At 39.8% G+C, this 12,123-nt stretch overlaps 1 protein-coding gene and 1 long non-coding RNA gene across 6 annotated transcripts; both read right to left on the reverse strand.

Moving 5' to 3' along the window:
- Nucleotides 1-344: 344 nt before the first annotated feature.
- LOC127923183 (zinc finger protein 235-like) lies at nucleotides 345-8,941 on the reverse strand. Of its 3 annotated transcripts, none has more exons than XM_052507129.1 (6): nucleotides 8,785-8,941; nucleotides 8,471-8,577; nucleotides 8,033-8,215; nucleotides 7,599-7,714; nucleotides 7,286-7,463; nucleotides 345-1,081 (listed from the first exon to the last, which is right to left on the reverse strand). In XM_052507129.1, exons 2-6 carry the CDS (start codon nucleotides 8,568-8,570, stop codon nucleotides 603-605), a joined length of 1,056 nt encoding a protein of 351 aa, XP_052363089.1. In that variant the 5' UTR covers nucleotides 8,571-8,577; nucleotides 8,785-8,941; the 3' UTR covers nucleotides 345-602. The 3 variants fall into 3 exon arrangements, with proteins under 3 accessions (XP_052363089.1, XP_052363088.1, XP_052363090.1); XM_052507128.1 differs by having other exon boundaries at nucleotides 8,033-8,218; XM_052507130.1 differs by lacking the exon at nucleotides 345-1,081 and adding an exon at nucleotides 1,576-1,814 and having other exon boundaries at nucleotides 8,033-8,218; nucleotides 8,471-8,893.
- Nucleotides 4,892-6,033, reverse strand: LOC127923184 (uncharacterized). Of its 3 annotated transcripts, none has more exons than XR_008113614.1 (4): nucleotides 5,993-6,033; nucleotides 5,330-5,411; nucleotides 5,184-5,226; nucleotides 4,892-5,140 (listed from the first exon to the last, which is right to left on the reverse strand). It is a non-coding gene; the product is annotated as an uncharacterized LOC127923184 (long non-coding RNA). The 3 variants fall into 3 exon arrangements; XR_008113613.1 differs by lacking the exon at nucleotides 5,993-6,033 and adding an exon at nucleotides 5,608-5,696 and having other exon boundaries at nucleotides 5,330-5,409; XR_008113612.1 differs by lacking the exon at nucleotides 5,993-6,033 and adding an exon at nucleotides 5,575-5,696 and having other exon boundaries at nucleotides 5,330-5,409.
- Nucleotides 8,942-12,123: the final 3,182 nt, after the last annotated feature.

A 12,123-nucleotide genomic window follows, 5' to 3' on the forward strand; every position in this document is an offset into this window, starting at 1 on the left:
ACACTGTACAACCTTAACTATGGAGTGAAATGGGACATCAGCCAACTCAGTGACAACAGAACACTGTACAACCTTAACTATGGAGTGAAATGGGACATCAGCCAACTCAGTGACAACAGAACACTGTACAACCTTAACTAACTGGATGAGTTTTCCACATTAATCAAACATCATGGATTTGTTTTATTGAAATGACGTGGAAACAAAGTTAATTCAACCAGTGGGAGGCTTGTAAATGACCCCAGGAAAATAAAACAAAGAACTCTTCATTTAGACAATGATAAACAGCAAGAGGGGGAGAGTTGTGGTGGATATTATAAAATAAGGATCTGCTGGAGTCCAAGTCAAACCAATATTCTTTATTTCTGAGCTCAGAGAGAATAACACACAGATTTTAAAAAAAAGACAATTTAAACACATGGAATCTGATCTACTCTATTTTCAAACTGACATACTCCATATTCACTTCATGTTTTGTTGTACAATTACATTTCATCTGGTATAAACAGGTAAACACATTGTCAGTCAACAATATAAGACAACGGGGCCACTGTGTGTGTTCTCTGATGAAGTCCATGTGAAGTGAAATATCAATATTCACACTAGAAGTAATTATTCTCTCCTGTGTGGATTCTCACATGACTTTTAAGTGACTGTGATGAGTAATATGTCTTCCCACAGTCTGAGCATTTGAAAGGCTTCTCCCCTGTGTGTATTCGCTCATGAGTTGTCAGCATTCCTGAGACCTTAAAACTCTTTCCACACCAGGCACAATGGTATGGCTTCTCCCCTGTGTGTATTCGCTCGTGACATTTCAGTTGTCCTAAGCGGCTAAAACTCTTTCCGCACTGGGCGCAAAGGTATGGCTTCTCCCCAGTGTGTATTTGCTCATGAGATTTCATGTTTCCTAAGTGGTTAAAACTCTTTCCACACTGGGCACAATGGTGTAGCTTCTCTGCTGTGTGTTTCCTCACATGTCTTTTCAGACTTCCTAACTTGGTAAAACTCTTTCCAATCTGGGAGCAGAGGTGTCGTCTTGCCGGTTTGGACGTCCCTGGTTCCTCAGGGTTTGTTTTTTCTCCTGCCAAAACAGTGTTTATTTAAAGACCTGGATGAAACCTCTACATTATAAAACTAGCTGTATGATATAGAACACGACCTAGACACTTCCTTAAACCTAAAATAGGTAAAGAAGTCATTTTCTGTGGAAGTCCAAAACTTAGAGACAGACACAAAGCACAGTAAGGTCTCCCCATTGTGGATTTGGGAAGATGTTACAAAAACTATAACATGTAAAATGTTGGACCCATGTTTCATGAGCTGAAAAAAAAGATCATAGAATTCTTCACTTATTCACAAAAGCTTCATTCTCTCAAATTTGGTGCACACATTTGTTTATAACCCTGTTAGTGAACATTTATCCTTTTACAAGATAATCTATCCTCCAGGTGTGGCATATCAAGAAGCTCATTAAACAGCATGATCATTACACAGGTGCACCTTGTGCTGGGGGAATAAAAGGCCACACTAAAATGTGCAGTTTTGTCACACAACACCACAGATGTCTCAAGTTTTGAGGGAGTGTGCAATTGGCATGCTGACTTCAGGAATATCTACTGGAGCTGTTGCCAGAGAATGTAATGTTAATATCTCTACCATATGCCGCCTCCAACGTTGTTTTAGAGAATTTGGCAGTACATCAGACCGGTCACACAACCACAGACCACATAACGACGCCCAGGACCTCTACATCGTCTGAGACCAGCCACCCGAGTTGTATTCCTCTTTGTAATGAAGCCGGACAGATGATGAACCTGAGGAGTAATTTAGCTCTGTAACAAAGCCCTTTTGTGGGGAAAACAAATTGTCATTGGCTGGGCCTGGCTCCGCAGTTGGTGGGCTGGTGGGTGTTTATATTTTTGTTCTGTATATACAGCTGAAGTCAGAAGTTTCCATACACCTTAGCCAAATACATTTAAACTCCGTTTTTCACAATTCCTGACATTTAATCCTGGTAAAAATTCCCTGTCAAATTATGTCAATTAGACTACCAGAAGCTTCTAAAGCCATGACATCATTTTCTGGAATTTTCAAAACTGTTTAAAGGCACAGTCAACTTGGTGTATGTAAACTTCTGACCCACTGGAATTGTGGTACAGTGAATAGTGAATTATAAGTGAAATAATCTGACTGTAAACAAGTGTTGGAAAAATGACTTGTGTCATGCACACAGTAGATGTCCTAACCGACTTGCCAAAACTATAGTTTGTTAAACAATACATTTTTGGAGTGGTTGAAAAACAAGTTAATGACTCCAACCTGAGTGTATGTAAACTAGTTTTAATGACTCCAACCTAAGTGTATGTAAACTAGTTTTAATGACTCCACCCTAAGTGTATGTAAACTCGTTTTAATGACTCCAACCTAAGTGTATGTAAACTCGTTTTAATGACTCCAACCTAAGTGTATGTAAACTAGTTTTAATGACTCCACCTAAGTGTATGTAAACTCGTTTTAATGACTCCAACCTAAGTGTATGTAAACTCGTTTTAATGACTCCAACCTAAGTGTATGTAAATGAGTTTTAATGACTCCAACCTAAGTGTATGTAAACTCGTTTTAATGACTCCAACCTAAGTGTATGTAAACTCGTTTTAATGACTCCAACCTAAGTGTATGTAAACTAGTTTTAATGACTCCACCCTAAGTGTATGTAAACTCGTTTTAATGACTCCAACCTAAGTGTATGTAAACTCGTTTTAATGACTCCAACCTAAGTGTATGTAAACTCGTTTTAATGACTCCAACCTAAGTGTATGTAAACTCGTTTTAATGACTCCAACCTAAGTGTATGTAAACTCGTTTTAATGACTCCAACCTAAGTGTATGTAAACTCGTTTTAATGACTCCAACCTAAGTGTATGTAAACTCGTTTTAATGACTCCAACCTAAGTGTATGTAAACTTGTTTTAATGACTCCAACCTAAGTGTATGTAAACTCGTTTTAATGACTCCAACCTAAGTGTATGTAAACTCGTTTTAATGACTCCAACCTAAGTGTATGTAAACTCGTTTTAATGACTCCAACCTAAGTGTATGTAAATGAGTTTTAATGACTCCAACCTAAGTGTATGTAAATGAGTTTTAATGACTCCAACCTAAGTGTATGTAAACTCGTTTTAATGACTCCAACCTAAGTGTATGTAAACTCGTTTTAATGACTCCAACCTAAGTGTATGTAAACTCGTTTTAATGTCTCCAACCTAAGTGTATGTAAACTCGTTTTAATGTCTCCAACCTAAGTGTATGTAAACTAGTTTTAATGACTCCAACCTAAGTGTATGTAAACTAGTTTTAATGACTCCAACCTAAGTGTATGTAAACTCGTTTTAATGTCTCCAACCTAAGTGTATGTAAACTAGTTTTAATGACTCCAACCTAAGTGTATGTAAACGAGTTTTAATGACTCCAACCTAAGTGTATGTAAACTCGTTTTAATGACTCCAACCTAAGTGTATGTAAACTCGTTTTAATGTCTCCAACCTAAGTGTATGTAAACTCGTTTTAATGACTCCAACCTAAGTGTATGTAAACTCGTTTTAATGACTCCAACCTAAGTGTATGTAAACTCGTTTTAATGACTCCAACCTAAGTGTATGTAAACTCGTTTTAATGACTCCAACCTAAGTGTATGTAAACGAGTTTTAATGTCTCCAACCTAAGTGTATGTAAACTCGTTTTAATGTCTCCAACCTAAGTGTATGTAAACTAGTTTTAATGACTCCAACCTAAGTGTATGTAAACTAGTTTTAATGACTTCAACCTAAGTGTATGTAAATGAGTTTTAATGACTCCAACCTGAGTGTATGTAAACTAGTTTTAATGACTCCAACCTAAGTGTATGTAAATGAGTTTTAATGACTCCAACCTGAGTGTATGTAAACTAGTTTTAATGACCCCAACCTAAGTGTATGTAAACTAGTTTTAATGACTCCAACCTAAGTGTATGTAAATGAGTTTTAATGTCTCCAACCTAAGTGTATGTAAACTAGTTTTAATGACTCCAACCTAAGTGTATGTAAACTAGTTTTAACGACTCCAACCTAAGTGTATGTAAACTCGTTTTAATGTCTCCAACCTAAGTGTATGTAAACTCGTTTTAATGACTCCAACCTAAGTGTATGTAAACTCGTTTTAATGACTCCAACCTAAGTGTATGTAAACTCGTTTTAATGACTCCAACCTAAGTGTATGTAAACTCGTTTTAATGACTCCAACCTAAGTGTATGTAAACTCGTTTTAATGACTCCAACCTAAGTGTATGTAAACTAGTTTTAATGACTCCAACCTGAGTGTATGTAAACTCGTTTAATGACTCCAACCTAAGTGTATGTAAACTAGTTTTAATGACTCCAACCTAAGTGTATGTAAATGAGTTTTAATGTCTCCAACCTAAGTGTATGTAAACTAGTTTTAATGACTCCAACCTAAGTGTATGTAAATGAGTTTTAATGACTCCAACCTGAGTGTATGTAAACTAGTTTTAATGACCCCAACCTAAGTGTATGTAAACTAGTTTTAATGACTCCAACCTAAGTGTATGTAAATGAGTTTTAATGTCTCCAACCTAAGTGTATGTAAATGAGTTTTAATGTCTCCAACCTAAGTGTATGTAAACTAGTTTTAATGACTCCAACCTAAGTGTATGTAAACTAGTTTTAACGACTCCAACCTAAGTGTATGTAAAGCTTCCGACTTCAACTTTATGTCCATCTTCTCAAGGGTCTGTTTCACAAGGTCCACAAAAGTCCTGTCCAGTCGATGACTCAGTCAATGACCGTAATGAGTCTCTCGTGGACAACATCAGTGACATATCGCAGAACTACTGCACACTGGTCTTTGGATGTTAAATCCTGTGTTGTGCCCATTTGTACTGAGAACATCCCTGCTGAGAACATCCCTGCTGAGAACATCCCTGCTGAGAACATCCCTGCCTTTCTCACTTCAACAGCAATTGTCTGCTGAATCGACATTCTGATGACTTCAATTACTTTATTTGCTGTTTTGGGCAAAATAATCAAATGGATTTTCAGTGCTTTCGCTGTCCCTTTCTATTTTACCTGTACTGGGCACTGAACCTCTCTCTCTCTCTCTCTCTCTCTGCACATCTGGTTGCTCTGAACCTCTCTCTCTCTCTCTCTGCACATCTGGTTGCTCTGAACCTCTCTCTCTCTGCACATCTGGTTGCTCTGAACCTCTCTCTCTCTCTCTGCACATCTTGTTGCTCTGAACCTCTCTCTCTCTCTCTGCACATCTTGTTGCTCTGAACCTCTCTCTCTCTCTGCACATCTTGTTGCTCTGAACCTCTCTCTCTCTCTCTCTCTCTCTGCACATCTTGTTGCTCTGAACCTCTCTCTCTCTCTGCACATCTTGTTGCTCTGAACCTCTCTCTCTCTGCACATCTTGTTGCTCTGAACCTCTCTCTCTCTGCACATCTGGTTGCTCTGAACCTCTCTCTCTGCACATCTTGTTGCTCTGAACCTCTCTCTCTCTGCACATCTGGTTGCTCTGAACCTCTCTCTCTCTGCACATCTGGTTGCTCTGAACCTCTCTCTCTCTGCACATCTGGTTGCTCTGAACCTCTCTCTCTCTGCACATCTGGTTGCTCTGAACCTCTCTCTCTCTCTCTCTGCACACCTGGTTGCTCTGAACCTCTTTCTCTGCACATCTGGTTGCTCTGAACCTCTTTCTCTGCACATCTGGTTGCTCTGAACCTCTCTCTCTCTGCACATCTGGTTGCTCTGAACCTCTCTCTCTCTCTCTCTCTCTCTCTGCACACCTGGTTGCTCTGAACCTCTCTCTCTCTCTCTGCACACCTGGTTGCTCTGTATCTCTCTCTCTCTCTCTCTGCACACCTGGTTGCTCTGAACCTCTCTCTCTGCACATCTTGTTGCTCTGAACCTCTCTCTCTGCACAGCTTGTTGCTCTGAACCTCTCTCTCTGCACATCTGGTTGCTCTGAACCTCTCTCTCTCTCTCTCTCTCTGCACATCTGATTGCCCTGAACCTCTCTCTCTCTCTCTGCACATCTGGTTGCTCTGAACCTCTCTCTCTCTGCACACCTGGTTGCTCTGAACCTCTCTCTCTCTCTGCACATCTGGTTGCTCTGAACCTCTCTCTCTCTCTCTGCACACCTGGTTGCTCTGAACCTCTCTCTCTGCACACCTGGTTGCTCTGAACCTCTCTCTCTGCACACCTGGTTGCTCTAAACCTCTCTGCACATCTGGTTGCTCTGAACCTCTCTCTCTCTCTCTCTCTGCACATCTGGTTGATCTGCAGAATGAGATTAACATTGTAAATAACCTACACGTAAACGTGTATTACTTGTGCAAGTCATCGATTGTATGCCCCCAGATTACAGTCCTACTGATAATCTCATAAATAAAGCACATATTAATTCATCTAAAATCCTAAAAAAAAAGCCTAGATGTTTAGGTTTGTGCTCTTAAGTTGTAGCTGAAGGTTCCTGCTCTGAGTCTGAACTGACCACCATCTCCAGTTCAGCAGGAGCACCTGAAGCTCTAGTGCTGCTGCTTCCTTCCTTCCTCCACCTTTGCAAAGAAAATACTCTTGTCATACTCACTATCATTAGTGTATCAGTAGGCTACATTAATACATTGCAGGGAAAAATTTGAGAGACCCGATGTCCTTTTTGGCACGTGGACACTGCAACGAGAGCGTGAGAGTCGTGCCTGATGCATGGATTCTGCATCAACTCATTCCTGCTCGCTATATTAACGCTGGTCAAGTTGACCATTCACGGCAGGCAAAAAAAAACCCTCAGGCCAAAACGACCCTCAGGCCAAAATGACCCTCAGGCCAAAACGACCCTCAGGCCACCGGTGACCCTCAGGCCCGGGAAACGGCCAGTCCACTGCTGTCAGGAGTTTTGCCTGTTCTACAGTTTTGTAAAGATAAGAGTTTGACTGGGACAGGCAATATAACATCCATAACGTTCTCAGGAAAAGGTTTTGTAAAACAAGCCCCTTACATCAGATCATCTTGAAACTTTCTCTCCAAAGCTAACTTTCATCAAGGTTTTATATGGTCTATTGGTTTTTCTCTCTTTTCATTGGCAGAATCCTTTTTCAGTGTTATGATATTCATAACATCCATATCCACCAGTCTATCTTCCTGTCAACTAACAGTACTCTGCTGGTTGTCCTGGTAACAGATACCACTGGGCAGATCTATTGTATTTGTTCAAACTAAACTACAGCACTTACTTTGATGAGTCAAATCTGATCCTTTCTTCTCTTCTCCTCCTCTCACAGTTCCACTCAGCTCTGTTGTTTTCCTGCAGTCCACCAGCAGCACAGACAACCTCTTCATACCCAGCAGTAAGGTGCTACCGGGAGAGGCAAGACACATGGACTCTGGGAGGGACGAAGGGCTAGCGTTGTCCTGGTAACCATAAAGAGGGGACACAGACACATATCATTATGGATGCTGATGTCACTGTTGTCATGAAGTGCTCTACAGAAACCCAGCCCAGACCCCGATAGAGCAAGCTGTATGCTAGACCAGACCAAGCTGTACCATCTGGTGTTCTGACCCGGAGAGACTCTTCTCGGACTCGTCAGCATCAGGATGTTGTTGAGGCTTCTTCCCAGAGGATCCACCATAGTCATGTCTCTCTCCTGTGTGAAAAGGGCCTAAAATGCAAATGTAAAAGGGTAGTTCCACAAAATGGTGCCTTTTGCATCCCTTTGATATAAGTGAAAATTATGCTCCAATATTGAATTTTTAAAGCCTGTTGTATTAGATGAGGTGCACTTTAATGTTGACCACATGAATAATTCAATAAATCTCATTTGAAAGTCCCAGAAATATATCTACCAAACTGAAACTTCAACAATTTATACAGTACTGAACAACATATTCAAGTGTAGAACTTCAGTAGAATGCCCCTTAAAACCACACATTAGTTCAACAACGGCATAGTTTGTGCCCCTGTTTAAGACAGTACTCACTGGTGTTAATCTGATATTCTGTCTCCCCTTTCACTCCCAAGACGTCTTCCTCCTTCACCTTTATTGCGACAGCATCCTCTTCCTCTCTAAAATGTCCTTCCTCTGTTTCTTCAATAACATCATCTTCATCTTCCACGACAATGTTCAGTCCCAGAGCTTCATTCTCCATACAGCAGATCTCCTCTTCTTTAGCAAGGGAGGAGTAGTTTAGTGAACTCATGATCAGGGATGTTAGCTAGCTAGCTAGCATTAGCGACTAGCCTAGTGCTAGGCTCAGTATCAATCTTTAACACGTTTGCAAATTAAACAAGCACATTAGGTTAAAGTTAACCAGTTGACACGTCAACTGAACTGTGTGTACCACACTGTGATTAGCTCATGTACATTAACATGGTCTAAAGCGTCAATGTTTCAGTTTTATGTTGGCTAGCAAGCTACCGAGGTGGTTGAAAGAGAAGCCGTGTTGTTGTTCCTGAAGAAGCGTCCCGTCCAGTCCATTATACGTCACGCAAGTAGCATCACCTGAAATATCCGCCATCTGCTGGCTGGAGTGGGTAACGCAGTTTGGAAACAATAGTTAGGACACTTCTGTATTGGAAAGAACGTTATAATAATTTAACAATAAGCTGATATATTTTCTCTTCCGTCCTGTACACAGACGTAGAAGCTTAATATGAACATGTAGATGATGAATAAATACTTCTATGAATAGGTAGTGTGTTAATACACATTTGCTCTGTTCAATTATTTACATTCGTTTTTATCTAGATGTGACGGTACTCTTCCCTGAAAGCTACGCTCTTTAAGATACAAATCATCCTGTAAACCACACTTTTTCTCCATCCCTAACAAACACAGCTGATTAATCAAACTGCATTCTAAACTGAAGATCATGATTAGGTGATTATTGGAGTCTGGTGTGTTAGCTTGGGCTGGGGTAAAACTGTGACACCAATCAGGCCCTCGAGGACTGGAATTTCCCAACCCCGCTGTAAACAAGAGAGCAAATGCATCATGTATAGAACTACTCAGACATTGCAAATATCACTTGATTATCAGAGGTGTGTATTGTGACATCAGATAGAACTACTCAGACATTCCAAATATCACTTGATTATCAGAGGTGTGTATTGTGACATCAAATATCAGATTAGAACTACTCAGACATTCCAAATATCACTTGATTATCAGAGGGTGTATTATGACATCAGATAGAACTACTCAGACATTCCAAATATCACTTGATTATCAGAGGTGTGTATTATGACATCAGATAGAACTACTCAGACATTCCAAATATCACTTGATTATCAGAGGGTGTATTATGACATCAGATAGAACTACTCAGACACAAATTCTTGATTATCAGAGGGGTGTATTAACATCAGGCTTCATTCCAAATATCTTGATTATCAGAAGGTGGACATATTCAGACATTCCAAATATCACTTGATTATCAGAGGTGTGTATTATGACATCATATAGAAACCAGACATTTCATCATGAAGGTGGATATTGATCCAACCATTTCAGAAGTAATGACTGGGCTGATGGAAACAGGATATGCCTGGATACTTTTCTAAATGCCGACAGACAATTTGTTACTTAGTTTGACATGGTGGGTCTTTTTGTTTCAGTAAAAATGTATCAGTGAGAAAAGGCGGTGGAAACTCCTTTATGCGCAAATATTTATATAATAACCATCATATCTTAGTTAACTTGGAGTCACGTGATGATATGTTGTGTGGTTCTCCCACTACGACTTGGGAAACCATGTAGTTTATTAGGCTACAGATTAAATAAATGATGAACTTCACAGGGTGGTGAAAGTGCATGTGATGAGCTTGATGCTCCTTTCCAATACATTTTGAGGGTCTTCTTCTGGTGACATGATGATTGATGCTTGGTTGCCATTTGACAAATAAAATAATATCTCTCTTATCCATAATAATCTCATCATGTAGGTAGCCTACCAGCACTGTATCTGTGAGCTGTTTTTGGTCACATACACATGGTTAGCATATGTTATTGGTCACATACACATGGTTATCAGGTGGTCACATACACAGAGATGTTATTGTGAGTGTAGTGAAATGCTTATGCTTCTAGATCCGACAGTGCACTCATTTTTCAACCACTCTACACATTTCTTGTTAACAAACTATAGTTTTGGCATGTCGGTTAGGACATATGTGTTAATGACACAAGTCATTTTTTCAACAATTGTTTACAGACAGATTATTTCACAATCCCAGTGGGTCAGATGTTTACATACACTAAATTGACTGTGCCTTGAAACAGCCTTGGAAAATTCCAGAAAATTATGTCATAGCTTTCGTAGCTTCTGATAGGCTAATTGACATCATTTGAGTCAATTGGAAGAGCACCTGTGTATGTATTTCAAGACCTACCTGGGGCACTTCACAAAATAGATGGCATCATGGGGGAGGAAAATTATGTGAATATATTGAAGCAACATCTCAAGACATCAGTCAGGAAGTTAAAGCTTGGTCGCAAATGGGTCTTCCAAATGGACAATGACGCCAAGCATACTTCCAATGTTGTGGCAAAATGGCTTAAGGACAACAAAGTCAAGGTATTGGAGTGGGCATCACAACAACCTGACCTTAATGCTATAGAAAACAGATCATTTTTACCCTTTTAAAAATAGTTATAGGGGGAGGTCCGGGGGATGTCTGTCTTTGAAAGGGTCATTGTAATATTTAAGATGTCCCCTTTACTGATGACCTAAACCTACAAGTCAAGGGGTCTGAATACTTACCAAAGAAACTGTAAGTGATTGAGGACAGAGCATCATTGCTATATTCTAATTACAATCATTGACCCATAAGGGAACAGATGACCAAAGCAATGCGTGACCCATGCAGAATTAAAACAATATTAATCTTCATGAGAAATATAATCGAATAAACAAATGGTTGCTGGTGGGAACATTGTATTTAGTCAGGATTTCATAAGGCCAGGAATGTAATTGAGAATAACAATAGACAATAGTTAATGTTGCTAGTTTAGGGATGAAGATAACATTGAAACAATGTTTATTCACTAAGGATGTGAGGAATCTTTATTGAGACAATCATGAAACAGCAATCTGTGGGTGAGTTGTAGTGGATATTATAATATAAGGATCTGCTGGAGTCCAAGTCAAACCAAGATTCTTTATTTCTGAGCTCAGAGAGAATAACAGTTTGGTATTTTACTAGGATCCCCATTAGCTGTTGCAAAAGCAGCAGCTACCGCTCCTGCGGTCAACACAAAACATGACACATAATTGTCACGTCTCTCGTCGGAAAGCATGGACCAAAGTTCAGCGTGGTAAGTGTTCATGATTTTTATTTAATCAAACAACATTCGAACAAATTAATTATACAGAAAACAACTACCCAAAAAACACAGGTGGAAAAAGGCTGCCTAAGTATGATTCCCAATTACAGACAACGATAGACAGCTGCCTCCGATTGGGAACCACACTCCGCCAAAAACAAAGAAATAGAAAACATAGAAATAAAGAAACTGGAATTCCCACCCGAGTCACACCCTGGCCTAACCAAAATAGAGAATAAAAGCTTCTCTATGGCCAGGGCGTGACAGCCGCTCTGTTCTGGGCCAACTGCAGCTTTACTCTGTCTTTCCTTGCAGCACTGGACCACACGACTGGACAATAATCAAGATTAGACAAAACTAGAGCTTACAGAACTTGCTTTGTGGAGAGTAGTGTCAAAAAAGCAGAGCATCTCTTTATTATGGCTAGACCTCTCCCCATCTTTACAACCATTGAATCTATATGTTTTGACCATGACAGTTTACAATCTAAGGTAATGCCAAGTAATTTAGTCTCCTCAACTTGTTCAACAGCCACACAATTCATTACCAGATTCAGCTGAGGTCTAGCACTTCTAGAATGATTTGTACCAAATACAATGCTCTTAGTTTTACAGATGTTCAGGACCAGTTTATTACTGGCCATGCATTCCAAAACAGACTGCAACTCTTTGTTAAGGGTTTCAGTGACTTCATTAGCTGTGGTTGCTGGTAGCTTATATAGTTGAATCATCAGCATACATGGACAC

The sequence above is a fragment of the Oncorhynchus keta genome, unplaced genomic scaffold, assembly GCF_023373465.1.
Source record: "Oncorhynchus keta strain PuntledgeMale-10-30-2019 unplaced genomic scaffold, Oket_V2 Un_contig_28708_pilon_pilon, whole genome shotgun sequence".
NCBI classification, from domain to species: domain Eukaryota; kingdom Metazoa; phylum Chordata; class Actinopteri; order Salmoniformes; family Salmonidae; genus Oncorhynchus; species Oncorhynchus keta.

Coding starts and splice junctions, on each gene's coding strand:
- LOC127923183 (XM_052507128.1), bottom strand. CDS start 8,570: ATGGCGGATATTTCAGGTGATGCTACTTGCGTGACGTATAATGGACTG. Junction 7,715..8,032: donor AGAATATCAGATTAACACCA/GTGAGTACTGTC, acceptor TTTGCATTTTAG/GCCCTTTTCACACAGGAGAG. Junction 7,464..7,598: donor CCGGGTCAGAACACCAGATG/GTACAGCTTGGT, acceptor TATGGTTACCAG/GACAACGCTAGCCCTTCGTC.